The sequence below is a fragment of the Pseudonaja textilis genome, chromosome 13, assembly GCF_049901715.1.
Source record: "Pseudonaja textilis isolate UNSWEBS1 chromosome 13, rPseTex1.2, whole genome shotgun sequence".
NCBI classification, from domain to species: Eukaryota; Metazoa; Chordata; class Lepidosauria; order Squamata; family Elapidae; genus Pseudonaja; species Pseudonaja textilis.
The window spans coordinates 2181657-2201582 of NC_142002.1; the positions used below are offsets into that span (position 1 = coordinate 2181657).

The window sequence follows — 19926 nt, forward strand, 5'->3', positions numbered from 1 at the left end:
GCATAATTTGCAATAAGTCAGTTGATGATCAGTTTATTTGCAATAAATTGAAAGATTGATGTCAGCCCTTCAAGCTAAACCATACTAGGAAAGCAGAGTTACAAATGTCAGTACTAATTTTATTACTGTTAAAGTAACAGACTCTTGCAAGCCTGAACGCACTCCCCCCGCTTCCTTCCTATGTCTTTGTAAGATCTAGTCATGTCTGAAACACTTTCTCATCTTACATTTCTGCCCCGTATTCGGGTTTCTTTTATTGGTTATTTTGGTAGCAGCTCTTCCTCCTGTTCCTCAAGGTATACTTATTGCCATTACAAGAACTCATAATAAACCATTTTCCAATTTTCCAAGATTCTGTGTTTATCTCGGATGAGCCTTACAGGCACTGTAGAAGAGGCTTGTTGTTGTTCTGGCTTCCTTGTTCATGCCCAGATGCTTGAGGCTTGGCAGCTGCTAGATTTGGAGACAGGTGGCAGACATTATGTGGGGAAATGAGCCCCCTGAGTTAGAGAACGCTGTTCTTGAGAATCGGTGGGTTAAGTGGCCTGTATCTGTAATGGTGTCTTCAGGCCCAAATAGCACAACTTGAAAACGCCCAAGTTAGGAGCGGGATTTGGAGTTGGAGCTGAAAAGATTACATGTACATGTTTGCAGCAAGAGAATAGAATGGGCTGTATGGGACCTTGGAGGTCTTCTAGTCCAGCCTCCTACTCAAGTAGGAGAACCTATAGGTTAGATAGTTTGGTTGGGAAGAAGAAAGCTAAGGCAGCTCCAAACTACTTGCAACTTTAAATACATTCTCTGAGAATCATTAAGTATAGTGATTCTCCGAGGATATCTTTAAAGTTGCAAGTAGTTTGTTTCTTTAGTTTGGCAAGATTCTGTCTGTAGGTGAAGAACAATAAAGGAATAGATAGATAGATAGATAGATAGATAGATAGATAGATAGATAGATAGATAGATAGAATTATTTTATTGGCCAAGTGCAATTGGACACACAAGGAATTTGTCTTGGTGCAAATATTCTCAGTGTACATAAAAGAAAAAGAAATACATTCGTCAAGAGTCAAGAATCATCAGGTACAACACTTAGTGACAATCATAGGGTACAATAAGCAATCAAATCATACTAGGAAACAGTCAATATAGATCATAAGGATACAAGTGACAAAGCCACAGTCATACAGTCGCAAGTGGGAGGGGTGATAAGGGGTGACGAGAAGATTAATAGTAATAGTTAGTGCAGACTTTGTAAATAGTTGGACAGTGTGGAGGGAATTATTTGTTTAGCAGAATGACGGCATTTGGGAAAAAACTGTTCTTGTGTCTAGTTGTTCTGGTGTGCAGTGCTCTATAGCATCGTTTTGGGGGAAGGGATTGAAACGACTTGGGAGTAAGGCTGCAAGGTAATGGCCCCTCCTTCAAGAAGATTAAAGCCAGCTGTGAAGCGAATGTTCTTTGCAGGAAGCAAAGACATTTTGAAACTCAGCCTCGTGAACATTACAGTATCTTAATTTGGTATTTGAAGACTCTTGTGTTGTGAAATATTTCTTATCTGTGATTCTTGGCAATCTTGTACAGTTTTGGCAAGATTTGTGCTTTTCAGAGTTAATTAGTTTGCAGCAGCCTTTTAACCGAGGATTCATAAGACAGATTAAAAGGTTTCTGTTCCCTTCAGTTATTGTTTGTCTTATTGGAAAAGGGTTTGGGTCAGAACACTCCTTAAAAACTTCGGGAAACCTCTGAAGGCAGGCCATTCCACTGGTTCATCGTTCTCACTGTCAGGAAAATTCTCCTCAGTTTTAGGTGGCTTCTCTCCTTGATTAGTTTCCATCCGTTGCTTCTTGTCCCGCTCTCAGATGCTTCAGAGAATAGATTGACTCTTTGTACTTTTGGCAATCTTTTAGATATTGGAACACTGCTATCCCATCACCCCTAGTCCTTCTTTTCATTAAGCAATGAGACTAAACATAGGGAAGATGTTGCAGAGCCAGACTGAATTTATGCACGGGACAATGTAAACCTTTCATCCCTCAGAAAGTGGTGTAAGATAAGGATTGGGAAAACTTTCCTAGGGAGTCTAAAAGGGTCACAGGAAAGAAAGCGAGTTGAAATAACTCCCAGAATACAAATTCTTAGGTCACGTCCTCTGCTGATTCAGCTGATATTTGAACTTCATTACTCAGTTCTAAGAGATTTGTAATTCCTTTCCGAGAAGACTAATGGCCGTCTGGAGTTGTGGGGTTGGGTAAGTTGGCCATCTATACCGGTGCAGAGTAAAAGCTGGGAATAATACAGGGAAATATTGCAGCATTAACATTATTGATTTATAAGATTGATTGAGCCTCTGTGGTTTTTGCCCTGGTTTGCCTGGATGCTGAAGAGGGAAAAAAAAAATGTTGTTTTTAATAAGAATGCGTTGCAAATCTCCTCCTTCTCCTCCTGTGACAGCAGAACTGCCTACATCTAAATATTCCCATCAGGTTTATACATTGTGCATCAATTTTTGCAGGGGTTCTGTGTGTGCGATGGAGCCTCGTGGACTCTTAAGAAAATCTCATACGCCTCTGAGGTCAGGAACTCAGCAAGGTCTCAGATTTGAATCTGGAGAATCTGGAGAAGTCTTCAAACATCTCCATAGATACCTACAGAGCTATTGATGTAGTAGTTCTTCTGCTATTGGACAGCTCCGATGTAGAAGCTGAGTCTTCCACGGTCTTAGGAGCAGCCATTCTGAACAGACACCAGACAGATGGATGGAACGTTATCTCGGTCATTGACCAATACAAACACAATCAATCAAAGGAATGACACATAGCTAGCTTCTAACAACAAGAACTACTAGCAACAATTTGTGGGCGAAGCTTGTGCATAACGTAGAAAAGTGGCGCTCCTTTGAAAGAAATAGATTTGTCCTGATTATTTAAACAGAGAGTGCAGATGAAAGTTATCAGTGCATGCTGGAAATTTAAATGAAAGAGGGATGATCCACTGGTTGTGAATATCCCTGCAGAATCAGTAATGCAGAAGAACCTGAGTTGTGGATTCTAGGGCCTCCTATCATAGGGGCTGTCAGCCCCGGATCCACCTTGAATCAGATGCTGAATTGGGGTGGAGAGTTTGGTTGAAACGCTGGCAGTTTTGAATTTCGTATGGGGTTTCCCTGTATTTCTCTTCCAAGACAGCTACAGGAGCCATTCTGGAAATGAATTCAGCCGCAAGCAAGGATAATGTTTGATCTTAGTTGACCACTGAAGGTTTCTGAAACAACCTGGTTTGTAATTTTCTTCAGGGAGCTCTCCAGGGTACTAAGAAAATTGTGTTCTTGCCTCTGACACAGTCTAGGATAGGGGTGGATCACTATGGCAACTTTACTAACTCTGGACTCCCAGAATTCCTGTGCTAGGAAATGCATGTTAACACTACTTTGGTTAATAAGATTTGGGTGTACTAACGCCTCTTAAGGTAGATAACCAAACTGGAGTTTCCATGTAGTTTTGCTGTTCGATTTTGTTCCACACCGTAAATAGAGCTTGTCTCATCTGGTGTCTTTGAAAATATTGATGTGCGACATGTCTACCATACCACAAAAATGTGTGGCATCCTAGATGCAAGTAGGGCCCTCTAATGAAAATAGTCTCTTATTTTTTTAAAGTTATCCAATCTTTCACCCAGGTAGGCGTCATTGCCTGAATAGTATATTTCCCAATCTGGTAAGCCAAAACCTCCTCTCTCTTTTAGCTTCTTGCAGAAGTTTTAGTTTAATCCTTGGTTTCTTTCCTTGCTATATAAAATTCAGAGTCATTTTGTTCAGGTTTCCCCCCCAAAAAAATTATTTTATCTAATTTTATGGGTATATTTTGAAACAAAAAGAGTAGCTTCATCATAATTACAGCTATTCTGCCCAATTGGGGAGAGCTTGTATAGTGAGAAAGGCGTAGAGCTGGCACCAGGCAGGTTCTCCCTAGAAACTATTCAGGGTAAGGCACTTCCCTTTTTCAGATCAATCCAGAATAGAATAGAAATAGAATAGAGAATAGAGTAGAATCAGAATAGAATATAGAATGGAATGGAATGGAATAGAATAGAATTAGCATAGAATTAGCATAGCATAGCATAGCATAGCATAGCATAGCATAGCATAGCATAGCATAGCATAGAATAGAATAGAATAGAATAGAATAGAATAGAATAGAATAGAATAGAGTAGAGTAGAGTAGAGTAGAGTAGAATAGAATAGAATGAAATTAGGAAAGAGAATGGAATGGAAGGGAAGGGAAGGGAAGAGAAGAGAAGAGAGTAGGGTAGGGTAGAGTAGAGTAGAGAATAGAATAGAATAGAATAGAATAGAATAGAATAGAATAGAATAGAATAGAATTCTTTATTGGCCAAGTGTGATTGGACACACAAGGAATTTGCCTTGGTGCAAATGCTCACGGCGTATGTAAAAGAAAAGAAACATTCGTCAAGAATCATCAGGTACAACACTTCATGATAGTCACAGGGTACAATAATCAATCAAATCCTAGTAGGAAACAGTCAATATAAATCGTAAGGATACAAGTGACAAAGTTGCAGTCATACAGTCACAAATGGAAGGGGATGGGTGATAAGGAGTGATGAGAAGATTGATAGTAATAGTAGTGCAGACTTTGTAAATAGTTGGACAGTATTGAGGGAATTATTTCTTTAGCAGAGCGATGGCATGGGGGAAAAACTGTCCTTGTGTCTAGTAGTTCTGGTGTGCAGTGCCCTATAGTGTCGTTTTGAGGGTAGGAGTTGAAATGTCCAGGATGTGACTGCTCTGTAAATATTTTCACATCTACACTCAATTGCAGCTACTGGGATAAATGAAGAGACCCCCACTCCCCCAAATCTAAGCTGCCTCAAACTTTCACGAGATGGAAAGATGGAATCGAAATATAAATAAGGAAACTAAGCGACGAATCAGTTTTGAGCAAAAACACAAAACCACATGTAGAGTTGTAATTGCAGGAATGTTTCTATCTCGGATGGCAAACCTCAGATAAAGGATGTTTCCGAGTAAATAAAACTCAGGCAAACAAAGTCACTAATCTAAAGGAGGATTAGAGAGAGGAAGTCAACATACGTTAGACTTTAACCAGAGATAATTAATTGTGTTAATTACTATTATTGCTAAACAGTAACGAAAGTTAAGCAGTAACCAAAGTTAACCAATGTTGGAGGATAATTAAAAATGTGTATAAATGCAAGACTAGACTCCAATAAAGTTCATCATGATTCAGTTGATCATAATCAAACAACTCGACTGCCTCGTCATTACAACAACCACACACACAGAGACGCAAAACCCCCACCCTCCCATGGGGAAAAAAAATCTGCTAGCACTTGGAACGGATTCCAGCTCTCATTACAATCAGCATCCGAAGCCCTTTAAAATCATATCAACCATCTGTAGCATCCCAGCCTTCTGCAGTTGGATGGCCTCCTGAAGCCTTGGACAATCACTCTTGGAATTCCCAGTGAGGCCCGCCAGCTGAGGACGATGGAAATTATAGCCCACCGTGCATGGAAGCTGCTAATGTGCAGAAGGTGTACCAAGCATATGCTTAATGGCTAATTTCTATCCTCGTAATAAGTAGCAGTTAATAATAATTACAGCTGGCTGTTTCTCCGTTTGGAGACCTCCATGCAATCCTGCAGAACTGGCTTTATTTTAAGTAGCTATTTTTAATGGTCTTTGGGGCTCTGACGGGCTGGAGGCGGCCATGGTAGAAAATAAAGGGTGGACCTGGATTAGAACATGAGAATAGTAGATCTGGAAGGGATCTTGGAGCTCTTCTAGTCAGGGGTGGGATTCAATTTTTTAAACAACCGGTTCTGTGGGCGTGGCTTAGTTGGTGGGTGTGGCTTGGTGGTCATGTGACTGTCTGGGCATGGCCAACTCAACGTCACTCACATCGAGGCATGCAACTCCTCACCTGGCCTCTCATGACTGTGGGGATGCTACAACAGTCGTAAGTGTGAAAAATGGTCATAAGTCACTTTTTTCAGTGCCATTGTAACTTTGAAGGGTCCCTCCACACAAGCAAAGTACCAGCAAAGGAGGGGAAAAAACTCCAGAGAAGTTCCTGAGACAGGAAGTCTAGTCCTGCCAAGAATGTAATAAGGATTAACGGAGAGGCAGTTTCTGTAAGCAACACCAGAATGTTTCCTTCCTGCCTTCCTGACAGGATTAGCCCTGTAATTTCTTCTAACAACTGGTTCTCCAACTGCTTAGAATGTTAACAACGGGTTCAAGCAAATAGGTGTGAACCTGTAGATCCCAACCCTGCTTTTAGTTCAACCCCCTGGTCAAGCAGGAAATCCTATACAGGTAGTCCTTGACTTATGATCAGCTGAGACTTCTCAGAAAACAACAACTGAATGAAAAACTGCTAGTGACCTTCTACTGCTGCATCATAGAGCAGAGGTAGCTAAGCTTTTTTGGCTCCCGTGCCGATAATTGCATGCGCACTCACTTGCGTGCGCTCGCGTGCGAACACCCAGGAGGCAATGCATGCTGCCCCCCTCAATGATTGCACGCATGACCCTCCCTCGTGTGCTGCGTGTTTGAGCATGCATGCGTGATTCCTCCTGCACACCATGTATCTTTGGGCATGCGTGCATGATTCCCCCTTGTGCAGTGCATCTGCGCATGTGTGCGTGTCTCCCACACACACCCCTCCGCCCCCTGTGCATGCACACCAGATACTCAACGATCGGCTGTCAGGCGGTGGCTCGTGCGTGCATTCACAGTGGGGCTCTTCCGGGCAACTTCTCGCCTGCCAGGGGAAATGGCTCCACGTGCCACTTCCGGCACGCGTGGCATAGGTTTGCAAACATGTCCCTAGAGAGTATCTTAACTTAATGCTCCTCTGTATGGTTTGCCAATTGCACAGGGGCAGATAGGAAAGCACTCCAGAGGGTGAATGTCATTGTTTAGAGGATCATGGGTTGCCCTCTCCCCTCTTTGGAAGAGCTTTAGAGCTCCTGCTGCCTTAAGGAAGTTCAAAACATCCTCAAAGATCCATCTCATCCTGGGAACCCCTTTTTTTGAACTATTACCACCTGGCAGATGGTACAGGACAATAAAAACAAGGACAGATAGGCTGAAAAACAGCTTCCGTCCCAGGGCAGTAGCTCTTTTGAATTCTACTGCATAGTGCAATATGAATCCAATATGAGGGGTTTTCAATTCAATTGCATGGAATACGAAGGATGTGTGTTTGTGTTTTATTTTTATAGTTAAAATGTGCAGTGAAGGTGGCATTTAATTTCGTTGTACGAGGTGCAATGACAATAAACTAAACTAAACTAAACTAAACAATCCAGCCCAACATTACTGTTGCCAAGCAAGATGGCTGCTAAGTGAATTTTGCCCCATTTTACAGCCTTTCTCTTCCACAGTTGTTAAGTGGATCGCTGCAGTTGTTAAATGAGTAGCACGGCTGCTAAGAGAATCAGGCTTGCCCATTGACTTGGCTTGTCAGAAGGTTGCAAAAGGAGATCACTGCATCCGTCACAAGTCGATTTCCAAACGTCTGAATTTTGATCCTGTAAACATGGGGATGCTACAACCAGTGGTGGGATTCTACCGGTTCTGTCCAGCTCTGTAGAACCGGTAGCTCTGAAGACCAGCAGAGATAGAACCGATTCTATGTCTGCTGCTGTTTTGGGCCACCCGCCTGCCCGGGCTCTTACGTGACCTTTATTTCCAGCTTTTTCAACCTCAGCTGCTTTGCACGGCACAGCAGTTGGCTGAGACAGGACTCTGTGCCTGCCCGTGGGAGGGGGCCTGCAGAACAGGGTAGGGGCTAAGGGTAAAGAGGGGCTTGCCTTTATTTGAGGTTGGGCCGTTTTGAGGCGAGCAATTTTTATGCGTCCATTAACTTGTTTGCAAAGAAGAACATTAAGAGAATTGCCTTGGGGAGCCGCGTATCCCGTTATGCGGAATGCTAATAGAATGAAAAATTAATTAAAGGAAAGCTTACAGCAGGACAGGCTCTCTTCCTTGCCTCCCCCTTTGTGGATGGACCTAGAAATGTGTGCTAATAGGGAGGGAAGAAAATGACCTGGAATGGAATTGTTGATATTGACAACTTTCTGAACAAGTTACAGCTGATCTATCCAGCCTCCAACCTGCTACATTTAATCAGTTGAACAGAGAATATGTCTTTTCGGTCGTCTCTTGTTCCGTAGCTCATCCCCTTCCAGAAAAATGCGGGGGAAACACTGTTTTACTGATAGGGAAATTGAGGTCAATTGAACAATGGCGATTCATCCAACCAAGGTCACCACACAGAGGTATAACATATTAGAAATTTAACTTCTGATTTATCGTTCGCCGGCTTCATGTCTCCGTATGCATTAACAGGGATATGTTTCTTTTATTTTCACAATCCTCAAGCCCCTGCAAGAGATTTTAGGATTACAGAAGCCTGGGAACCTTCTCAAATGCTCAAGGGGGGAAAAAGCAGTAATTAAATACTCAAAAGAGTTACAGGCCACAAGGGATTTGACAGCAGAATTCAGGTTGCTTTGGTCTGGCATATTCCAGCCATTAAATGTACATATGGGATAATTGTGTTTTCTCACTTATTTGAACTTGCACCTCATCCTTCTTCCATTAGGATATTGGGGGAAGGGAAGGCCAAAGAAATGAATATTTTTTCAGCCTTGGCAAATTTGGCCTTCAACAGTTGCTTGCTAAGGAATCCAATTTACCACTACAATTTCCTTTCTTGTCCGGTCATCAAAGTAGACATGAAAATAATAACTTTTCAAACCTAAATAGCAGCGTATTTAGATTAAAACATCCTGATAGATGAATGTAGAATACGGAATAAAAGATTTGGAAGGAGCCTTGGAGGTCTTACAGTCCAACTTCTTGCTCAGGCAGGACATCGTCCTGCATACTGGACAAGTGGCTCTTCTTGAGGACCTCTAGTGATGGACACTCACAAGTCCAGGAGAGAAGCTGTTTCTCTGTTTTAACTGTTCTTACTATCAGGAAATTTCTCCTTAGTTATAACTTGCTTGAGTCTCTCTTTGATACGTTTCTATCCATTACTTCTTGTCCTGCCCTCAGGTGCTTTGCAGACTAAGTCAACCTTTTTTTGGGGGGGGTGTCTCTTTTTCTGTGACATCCCCTCAAATATTGCAAGATGCTATCGTGTCACCCCTAGTCCTTCTGTTGCTTAAACCAGACAGTCCCAATTCCTGCAACCATTCATCATATGTTTTAGCCTCCAGTCCCCTAATCATCTGTGTTGCTCTTCTCTGCACTTTTTCTAGTGTCTCCACATCTTTTTTAGAACGTGCTGATGAGAACTGGATGAATTGGGGGAAGCCTTACCCGCCAGAAGAATGAAATATTTTGGGAAATATTAAAAAGGCAAGAATATTATATTTCCCCAAAGGGAGAAATGGAGAATTGCACTCTTAAGACAGAACACAGGCTCAGTCTTAGCTGCCACCTCCAATAGATATTTTGTGTCCATTAAGGAAGACTGAGACCTTCTGCTCAGTGGTGGGATTCATTTTTTTTTTATTACCGGTTCTGTGAGTGTGACTTGGTGGGCACGGAAGGGGAAAGTTACTGCAGAATCTCCAGTCAGAGGTGGTATTTGCTGGTTCTCCGAACTACTCAAAATTTCGGCTAGCGGTTCTTCAGAACTGCTCAGAACTTGCTGAATACCACCTCTACTTCAGCTCCAGGTTGATGGGTGCCAGCTTGGGAAGTCATATTAGCACCAGACGCTTTCACACGGCCACGTTCTTGAGCCTGGGAAAATGGGAGGGGGGGAGGATTTCTTGGAGTGTATATGGTTAGACACAGTAGCATTCTTTTTCTAAGTCAAGGTCATGTTATTTCTGCACCTGGCTGAGGGGACGTCTCAAGTTGGGGCGGATGGTGATTGGGGCATGTGATGCCATGAGAGGCACAGGGGGTGGATTTATAATTTTTTTACTTATTGCAAGGAAGCGCGGAACTTTCAGATTGCCAGGTTACTATCCAAATAAAACAAAACTTTTGAGAGGATGCCTGTCTTGGACATCTGAGCAGTTATTGGTTGGGGTGGAGGTTTCCTGGAACGCTGACAATGGGATTAAGAACAGGACATGATCCTTCAGGACATAATAGGATTAACCCACTACCATTTAGCGGAAGACACAGAGCTCACTGCATTGCACAATCCCCTAAGGGCACTTCAGACACGGCACAACCCCCCGTAGCAGCATCTCTGAAAGTTATAAAACTTCATGTACTCGAAAAACCAATTGGTCAGCTGACCCAGGACTGCTGTTGGTCCTGTTCATCATTAAACTTCCTTTCCAATCAGCCCCCGTGCTGTTTCCAGTGTCCCCCCAACCTCCCCAAGATTGGGAACTGAACCAGAAGGATTTTCCTTCTAAGAGCAGTTTCCAAATGTGGCTTTACCAAAGTGTTATAAAGTGGTACTAACACTTTACATGATCTTGATACTATTCCTCTGTTGATGCAGCCTAGGATTTGCATCAGTCTTTTTTTTTTAACAAAAGTTTTATTGAATAAATTATTAAAAACATGGGACGTGGTATACTCATTTTGACAATCCTGTTTGTCATACATATTATGGCATAAAATACATGTTTTATAGACATTTATACATTTTGTGATGACCCAAAGGGGCGTGGCACAAAGGCAACACAGTCAGATAATCAGTAGGAGTCCCTTTAGTAGCTCCAACTTTGCCCCCAATGTCCTGGTTACCTTCTGGGCTGGAGAAAAACTCTCCCAGGAACAACCTTTGGCTGAAGAAAATCAAGTCCAAAATGTGGTCTACACAAACTGTAATTATAAGTCCACTCAAGCCAAAATGGGGTAATTAGTTTGGCATGGCAGGAGCAAGAATTCCAGACATGCAGGCACAGCAAAACTCACATAGTTGATAAGACACCAGGAACACAGATAAGCAAAATCAACACAGGATAAACTCACGTTTGCTCCCAGCAACTACCGCAGTTAGCATTCAGTTCTTTTAAACTTTCATTCACAGGTGTGGCTATGAAGGGAATCAGGGCCCTTTCCTCCCCCGTAAGCCACGCGATCCACATTGGTCTCTTCTCCATTCCTCCCTGCATGCCCTAGGATGAAGAGGGGGTGGGCCTGAGTCTTCCTCTGAACTCCCTCTCCCTTGTTCTACCTCTCCCCTGCTCTGTCCAGCCGGACTTTGCCCTTCCCCAGTTTATTCCACAGCCAACGGAGCCACACACTCCCGCTCCCTGTCAGCTGTTCGTCTTCGTCCTTGGTCTCCGGCTCTGACAGGGGCAGGACACATTGATACATTTATACAATATTTTCTGTTTCTAATCATCTGTTTTGCCAACCCTCCTATCTTTTGGTTCTAGATCCTTCCTTTCTCTTCACCATTGATAGAATTTATCCTGTACTTTATAGTATTCTGTTTTGTCTTTGTCTTTCACTTCCAAAGTTAATTTGTCCATCTCAGCGCAAGTCCATATCTTTCTTATTACTTCCCCTTCACTGGGAATTTCTTTATCTTTCTACTTTTGAGCAAAGGCTAACCTTGCTGCAGTGATCACGTGTATTATTAAATAGATCACCCCTTTGTTACATTTTTCAGTTATGATCCCGAGTAAGAAAAATTCTGCTTTATATTCCACTTTTTGTCCTCTCCTCTCCTCGAGCCACCTCTGGATTCTAGGGACTGCATCAGTCTTAAGTACACAGGTTTTCATCCTTCCTGCATAGTCATCCTTGATGTCAAAGAACCCCCTCTCACCTGTCCTCAAATTTGCATTGGAAGCTCTGGGACCCAGAGGGAGGTTTGCAGGGAAAGGCCAAAGGTTAACTTCCTCCAGCTTTGCCCCAATAAGAAGAAAACGTTCTGCCTCTCTGGTGCTGTTTTCCAAAGCCATTCTTGCAACTGGTTAATTTCGTGAGTTGTGCCCGACTTAGCTTGGCTGGGAGGGAGTCATCAATCAAAGCAACATAGATTTTTTTTTTTAAAGCTGGGTTTTTAATGATTTTTATTGTATATGAATATTTGTAGGTTGCCTGGAGCGCGAGGAGGAGTGGGTGGCATATAAATTTTTCAAATGAATAAGCATCCGTCTTTCCGGTTCTGCATAGCTTTCTCTTTGATTTTGCTACTGGGCTTATGTCAGCAACATGCTATACCAGTGTTTCTCAACTCAGCAATTTTAAGAGGGATGGATTAACTCCCAGAATTCCCCAGCTAGCCTTGCTGGCTGGGGAATTCTGGGAGTTGAAGTCCACCCCACTTAAAATTGCTGAGATTGAAAAACACTGCGCTAAACTGTAATTAGGCAACCATTGGCTCTCCCATGTTACACCAGTAGAAGCTCCCAATTTCCTTCCAGGTGCAATTCAAGCAGCTAGTTATTGCTCTTAATTCTCTATCTGTTAGAGGACCAGGTTATTTGTGGGGCAACCTCTCCCTGAGGGTTTTTGGAGTCACCTTATATAGGGGAGGTGGGTGGCATAAAAATTGAAATAAATGGGGAGAGATGGGATGATCAGCCTTCTGCAGCCTTTTTCCAGGATCAGATAGATAGGTAGATAGATAAATTCTTTATTGGCCAAGTGTGGTTGGACACACCAGGAATTTGTCTTCGGTGCAAATGCTCTCGGTGTACATAAAAGAAACGATACATTTGTCAAGAGTCAAGAATCCTCAGGTCCAACACTTAATAATAGTCATAGGGTACAATAAGCAATCAAATCACACTAGGAAACAGTTAATATAAATCGTAAGGATACAAGTGACAAAAATACAGTCATACAGTCACAAGTGGGAGGAGATGGGTGATAAGGAGGGATGAGAAGATTAATAGTGATAGTAGTACAGACTTTGTAAATAGTTGGACAGTTTTCAGGGAATTATTTGTTTAGCAGAGTGATGGCTTTCAGGAAAAAAACTGTCCTTGTGTCTAATTGTTCTGGTGTGCAATGCTCTATAGTGTCGTTTTGAGGGTAGGAATTGAAACCGTTTATGTCGGGATGTGAGGGGTCTGTAGATATTTTCACAGCCCTCTTTTTGCAGTATACAGGTCCTCCATGGAAGGCAGGTTCATAGCAATTGCTTTTTCTGCAGTCCTAATTACTCTCTGGAGTCTGTGTCTGTCCTGTTGGGTTGCAGAACCAAACCAGACAGTGATAGAGGTGCAGATGACAGACTCCATCATTCCTCTGGAGAACTGAATCAGCAGCTCCTTGGGCAGTTTGAGCTTCCTGAGTTGGCGCAGAAAGAACGTTCTTTGTTGTGGCTTTTTGATGACATTTTTGATGCAAATATTTTTACTATGGGAGTGACAATGTGTCTCCCCACACTGTAGTGCAGGAGGCTGACTAGGCCACGCCCACCATGGCCACGCCCACCCAGCAACCGGCTAGAAAACCCTTTGCTAAAATTTTTGAAACCCACCCCTGGATGTAGCCCTGAGACCCTGCGAGACCAAAATATTAATTTCAAGCGGACTGTCCCCAAGTGCCTTGGCATGTCCGACTAAGTTGCATGTTGGCGTGTTTTTCTGGGAATTTATTGATTTAGTGTATGGCATATCATACATGGACTTGCAACATACTGTATATATATCTCTCAACATTTCACCTAGATGGATAAAGGACAATAACATACAAATGTCAACAAGATCTATGTTCAAATACCAATGTTGAGGCCATCTAACCATTGAAGCACAACATGGTTTGTATATCAGTGTTTTTCAACCTGGGCAGATTTGAAAATGTGTGGACTTCAACTCCCAGAATTCCCCAGCCAGCTATGCTGTTGAAGCCCACATCGCTTCAAACTGCCAAGGCTGAGAAATACCGGTTTATCTCTCTATATAAAAGCGAAATATCGCTCACGCATCATCACAAAATCTCCAGAACCGTAAAGCTTACAAACTTGAAATTTGTCACGTATATTCCTCTTGGCTTCTAAGGGTTCACACTAAGAAATGACCATCAGAGCTATTAGTATTTCCTATATTTTTATTATTATTATTATTATTATTATTATTATTATTATTATTATTATTATTATTATTAATAATAATAATATGCTCTGATGCTAAGGAGTTCTATTCCCCCTCCCCACCTGGAAAGAAATCTGCTCCAAATACAAAACACAAGCAGAGGAGAGGAGTTTCAGTTTCAGAGCAGCAAACAGCTTTAGTAAAGAACAGTTGAGTTAAGCCACGCCCGGGCTCCTTGCTGTCTCCTTCTTGCTCACACAGCAAATACTATTTCAGTTTCCAAACAGCCCTCAACTATCTCACACACTGACAGGACGCTAGCCAGATGAATACCAGTGGATGCTGGTGAGCAGAAACACAATTTTTTTCCCTTTATTTTCTTCCCCCCAAACTAAGCCCAATCACATCGTTTCGTAGCGAAGCACGAGTATCAAGCTAGTATTAAAATATAAATAAAATTCTGGACTGCTAAATGCCCTCAGCTTACAGCTGATCGTGATGTGATCTACACTTTGATGTGGGGCCTCGCAGTCACACTGAAGGGGAGGATGCTACACCCCATTTATACAGAGACGTTGTGTGAGGTACGAATCGAATCCCATCAAGGATTGTCCATTGCTAAAGTGGTAGTTCGAAGCCTGGCATCCTTTTTGTGGGCTCATGGATGTGTCTTCCTATAACTGGGCGCTAAGCGACTTTCCATTGCGAATCAATGTTAAAGTTGTTGAGCGGCAGTGCCAAGTGAACTTCCGGGATTTTAGCCTTCCTGTAAAATTTGAACTTAAATTCTGGGTTTTTTTTTTTTTTTTAAAGGCAAACGAGGTTGCTTGAAATGGTAATAATAGCATGCACATTGGTGGTGGAATTCAAACCTTTTTACTACCAGTTGTGTGGGCGTGGCTTGGTGGGCATGGTGTGGCTTGGTGGACGTGGGCAGGGGAAGGCTACTGCAAAATCCCCCTTCCCTCCCCACCCCACTAGCCTGCTTTCCAGCTCTGTTCTCCGGTGCAGGGCAACCAAAGAAGACCCAGCCGGTCAGCTGGGACTCAATGGGAGGCGAAGAAGAGATTGGGTTGGCGGGGCCAGTCAGAGGTGGCATTTGCCAGTTCTCCAAACTACTCCAAATGTCCGCTACCGGTTCTCGAGAACCGGTCAGAACTGGCTGAAGACCACCTCTAATACACGTATTATACCAACTTCCCTGGCCTGTGACACTGAGGTAATGTCTGTCTCTTTCTCTCCCTAGCTCTCTGTACGGAAGAATGCGTCCACGGTCGGTGTGTGTCTCCCGACACCTGTCACTGTGAACCCGGATGGGGAGGGCCAGACTGCTCCAGCGGTGAGTCGAAGACACCCCATAATTGTGAAATAACCTGCCTTCCCCCACGAGTGTTTGGTTAGGTCTCAAAACTGGGCGAGCGCTGTCTTTGAAGTGGACTGCTCTCCATGATGAATCCTTTCCTTTAAAATGCCGCGTTTCTATTTTGAGATAAGGATCGTTCCCAGAAAGCCGTGGTTCTCTTTACGGTTTTATTCTTAGATACTTTTACTGCAAAGTCGTTTTTTAAAAAAATGTCATTCCTCCGCTATTAGTCATTCATTGTTCAGGGTCCAAACGGCTTTGCTCGTGGCTGAACTGCTGCAGAGAAAAGCCTGGCAGTCTTCTGCTTTCGAGGTGGGAGATGGAATTCTTTCTGCAAACAGAAAACTGGGGTGATTGCACCGCACAGTGTGGCTGGACAAAGAGGTTACGGGTGCTCATTAGCTCTGTATCTGTGCCAAGATCCTGGCTGAACCTCACAGGGACACTTATTCTTCTCCTGTCCCTGTCAGCCTGAATTGTCCCTTTTTCCAGTAACTCTCTCATAAGCCTCTAAAACACCTTTTACCTGGGACGAGTCCAATTCTGTGACAGCCACAGTGAAGCGCTGACCTATTTAAGGTCTCCGAACTGTGCAGGAGCTATTTTGAAGTTTGTGATATGTGGCCTTATTTTTCCAGGGGCAGAAAGGTTCCTCTCTCTCTCTCTCTCTCCCTCTCCCTCTCCCTCTCCCTCTCTCTGGTTTGTGTGTGTCTCTGTGTATGTCTCTCTCTGTGTGTGTGTCTGATTCACAGCCAGCCATTTGGCTGTTTCTGGTGGAAGGAATCAGGTTTGGTCTGCTGAGTTCAAATCCTTCATTTTTGCAAAAACCCTAATTCATGTAACACCTTTTTAATTGACAAGTGGGTTGTATATTTGCTCGCTCTGTGACCTCTTATTTTTTAAAACTAAAGAAGAAGTCTAGTGCAGCAACCCAAACTCAACAGTGGGGTGTTATGCAAACCGCGATGGTGTATCTGTCACTTGTTATAATGAAACAAAGCTTATTAACTCTGCTAGAACAGCTTGGTTCCAAAGGAGGGGGAAAAAGAGTTATTAAATTCACTACCTCCTATTTGCACTATTGATCAGAAATTTTGACAAGTCCCTCCCAACAAGGATGAGGATAATTGAGTATTCCTTCTGGGACGTTCTCCCCAGACACTGTTCTGGCCCTTTGCGGTGATGCCGTTGGTTCAAGTTCAGCTGGGGAGGCCGGTCAAACTCATGGCTGCAGTTCAATGTGACGCATCTCCTCTCTGTGTCCAGTGTGGTCGTGGAGATGGGCTAAGACAGAGATGGCAGCGGAGGCAGAAAGGAGAATTGCAAGTGTAAGCTCTTTCTGAGGGACACCAAAATGGCCACAAGGAAGAAAGAAAAGGGACGCATTTCTTAACAAAATGCAGAATACGGTGATACTCATTATTAATTGGTCCCAGGAGATGCAACGAATACCCAAAATAATAAGTACCAAGTAATTTTTTCCCATAAGGAATAATGTAACGAGACACAAGGCAGCCGACAGTGACAAATTCTATCTTGTGAGCTGAGTACTAAACAAATGATGAGTACAGGGACAAAACTTTCACAGCAGAATGTGCTGAGTACCAAATTCGATGAGTTTCTTAGCAGTTGAATACCAGGGTACCTGTCAACTCATAACATATTCCTATGCCTGTTTTAGTAGTTGCCATAAAAGGGGGGCGGGGAGGGAGGAAATCTGGAAGAACAGTGCAGCAGTTTGAAATCGAAAATACATTCCAACTCTTACCTATAAAAGATTGTAACTCAAATACCAGAGCTTTTGCCTGGGAATATATTTAATTGGAGAATGTGATTGATGACACCCAGCCTGTGAACATGCTCAACTGGAGAATCTGGTTTATGACACACTCAGGGTTGGGAGGGGGGAAACAGGTGAGTGTAAATTACATATGCCAGAGGTGGCTTCATACAGGGCAGTGCCAGTATGTTGCCTCTAATGAATCCTTTGCAGTTTTTTGAAGTTTGGCTCGAGGATCATGATTTAATTAGGGCGATTGCTGGAATCCTGACAGTACCACTGTAACAGAGTTGGAGTGGGGCTTGGAGGTCTTTGACTTCAACTTGTCCATGTGATCAGCAGGAATGAAATTTGACTTGAAGACCAAAAAAAAAAGAAAAAAAAAGAAAATGAAGAAGTCTGGGATCCATCCCAAGATTCTACGGAGCTGCACATAGTTCTGAGGTCTCAGACTGTACAGGCAGCCCTCGACTTACAACAGTTCATTTAGTGCCCTTTTGAAGTCACAACGACATTGAAAAAAGTGCCTTATGACCATTTATCACACTGGTGACCACTGCACCATCCCCATCAATCACGTGATTTACATGCAGACACTTGGCAAGTGGTTCATATTTATGACGGTTGCAGTGTCCTGGGGTCAGATGATTCCCTTTTGTGACCTTCTGACAAGCAGAGTGTTAACTCAAAAGATGCTCCTTTGGTCTTTTTAGCTGCCAGAAAAAGGAATTGAGGGAAAACAAGGCATTCCTTAAGTGCCTAGATAATCACCTCAGCAGCCCAAAGTTGTCGGAGCGTGAGAAAGTTATTGGAGAGCATGATGGATGACTCTTGGAGATGGATGTGTCCCCTTGGAGAAGTCACATCCAGGGGTTGGGGGGAAGACCAGGGTCAAGGGGGAGATGTATGATATAATTTAGTATTGGCTGCACCCAGCCACGCGCCAACATGGCAACTTCTAATAAACCAATTTTCTTTTCTCTGAGATGCGGCTAGAGACTTTTGATTTGAATGCGGGTGGATTTGTTGGAGCCCCGGCACAGAGTCAATGGGGGAGCCAGGTTCACTCAACAACTGTGTCACTAAAACTGAACAACTGCAGTGATTCACTTAACAATATGGCAAGAAAAGGCATACAATGGGACAAAACTCACTTAACAGATTTCTCACTTAGCCACATAAATCCTGGGCTCAATTGTGGTTGTAAGTCAAGGACTATCTGTACACCAATGATGCTGGATAAACCACAGACTTCTGGGTAATGCTCTGCTGCCTTTCCAGGCACGGCTCAAACCCGGGACCTTCGGTGAGAAAGGCACGTAGTTTGCTATAGGGCAACACCCGAGTTCTCCCTGCCTGCATAGCAAGAACCAAAGCAGACAACACTTGAAGGTTATTATATTTTTTGATTTTAAGAAAAGGAGACATCCACCCATCAAGAGGCATGCTCAAAAAAAAAAAAAAAAAGGCTGGAAAGAATGAGGACGTTTGCCTGAAATACTGAGTCGCTATTATTAGAGAGCTTTTAAAAAGCCTCCTGTAAAAACGGTTATGAAATATTGCCCAGAAGTGTCATTCTTCTGAATTACCCTTTTCATCACCATCTCTTCTGTTTGTAATCCTTTATTTTTTTTGGCCCGTGAAGACAATTAGGTCTTTGCCTCATGTATAAGATTTTGAAGATTTTAGCTTAACAGGGGAGGAAAAAAACTGGAATCACTATAGTAAGGAATGACTGAGGAGGAGGAATTGGGTCTCTGGTGCAACTCTTTAGCCTTCTTCCTTGTGAGACAGGTGCAAAGTTGGGGATTGTAAAATGGCCACCAACCCAGGGCCAGCTCTGGGCTTAGGTGAAAACCAGGAGGTCCTTTTGGTGATGATGTACCAGGCCTTAAGCAGGAACTCAAGGGGAAGCTGGCATCTTCTCTGCTTTAATTCAACTGGCTTGGTCATCTGAGCAAGCTTTGGCTTGAAGGTTTCTCCGAATGGCCCATTGGGCACTAGCTATGGGGACCACCTGCTGAGAATAATGCTTGTAAGAAGACAGGTGGTTGATGATGGCATGATGGTCCTGGAGAAAGGATGTAGAAAGGAGCCAAGGATCCCTTGATAATTAAAGGCAGATTTATGGGTTTATTGATTTGATTTGATTGGTCAATCGCTTACAAGATAATAGGTATAAGTGTAAACATGGGTACAATTACAGGAAATAGGTACAAATAAATGGGGTCAATAGGACAGGGGCCGTAGGCACGATGGTGCACTTATGTATGCCCCTTACAGACCTCTTAAGAATGGGGTGAGGTCAACACAGGTTAGTTTAAGGTTAAAGGAGTCGGGGTTAGAGGAGGTAACAACAGAGTCAGGTAGTGCATTCCAGGCATTGGTCACTCTGTTGTTGAAGTCATACCTTCTGCAATCAAGTTTGGAGTGGTTTACGTTGAGTTTGTATCTGTTGTGTGCTCTTGTATTGTTGTGGTTGAAGCTGAAGTAGTTGTTGACTGGTAGGACACTGTAGCAGGTAATTGTGTGTACTATGCTTAAGTCCAACCATTGGCAGGGTTAGTTGAAGGTTGTCCAAGTTTGGGCAATGTCTTCTTCCCCAGTTGATCCCATATCTCTAGAGCTTCTGCACATGGTTCCAAAAAAGAACCAGAGAGCCAGTGAAGGGTGATGGTGAAGATATTGGAGGAGGGAGACTTAAATTCTAGACTCTCCTCAAACATAGAGATTGCCTTGGGGGAGCAGCTCACTC

General features: G+C 43.1%; 1 protein-coding gene across 2 annotated transcripts in view; it reads left to right on the top strand.

Moving 5' to 3' along the window:
• MEGF11 (multiple EGF like domains 11) overlaps positions 1 to 19926 on the top strand; it is a 498439-nt gene that overhangs the window by 164932 nt on the left and 313581 nt on the right. For both annotated transcript variants that reach the window (XM_026709368.2, XM_087941849.1), the window contains exon 6: positions 15275 to 15367. In XM_026709368.2, the coding sequence (XP_026565153.2) occupies positions 15275 to 15367 (93 nt within the window). The remainder of the gene's footprint in view (positions 1 to 15274; positions 15368 to 19926) is intronic.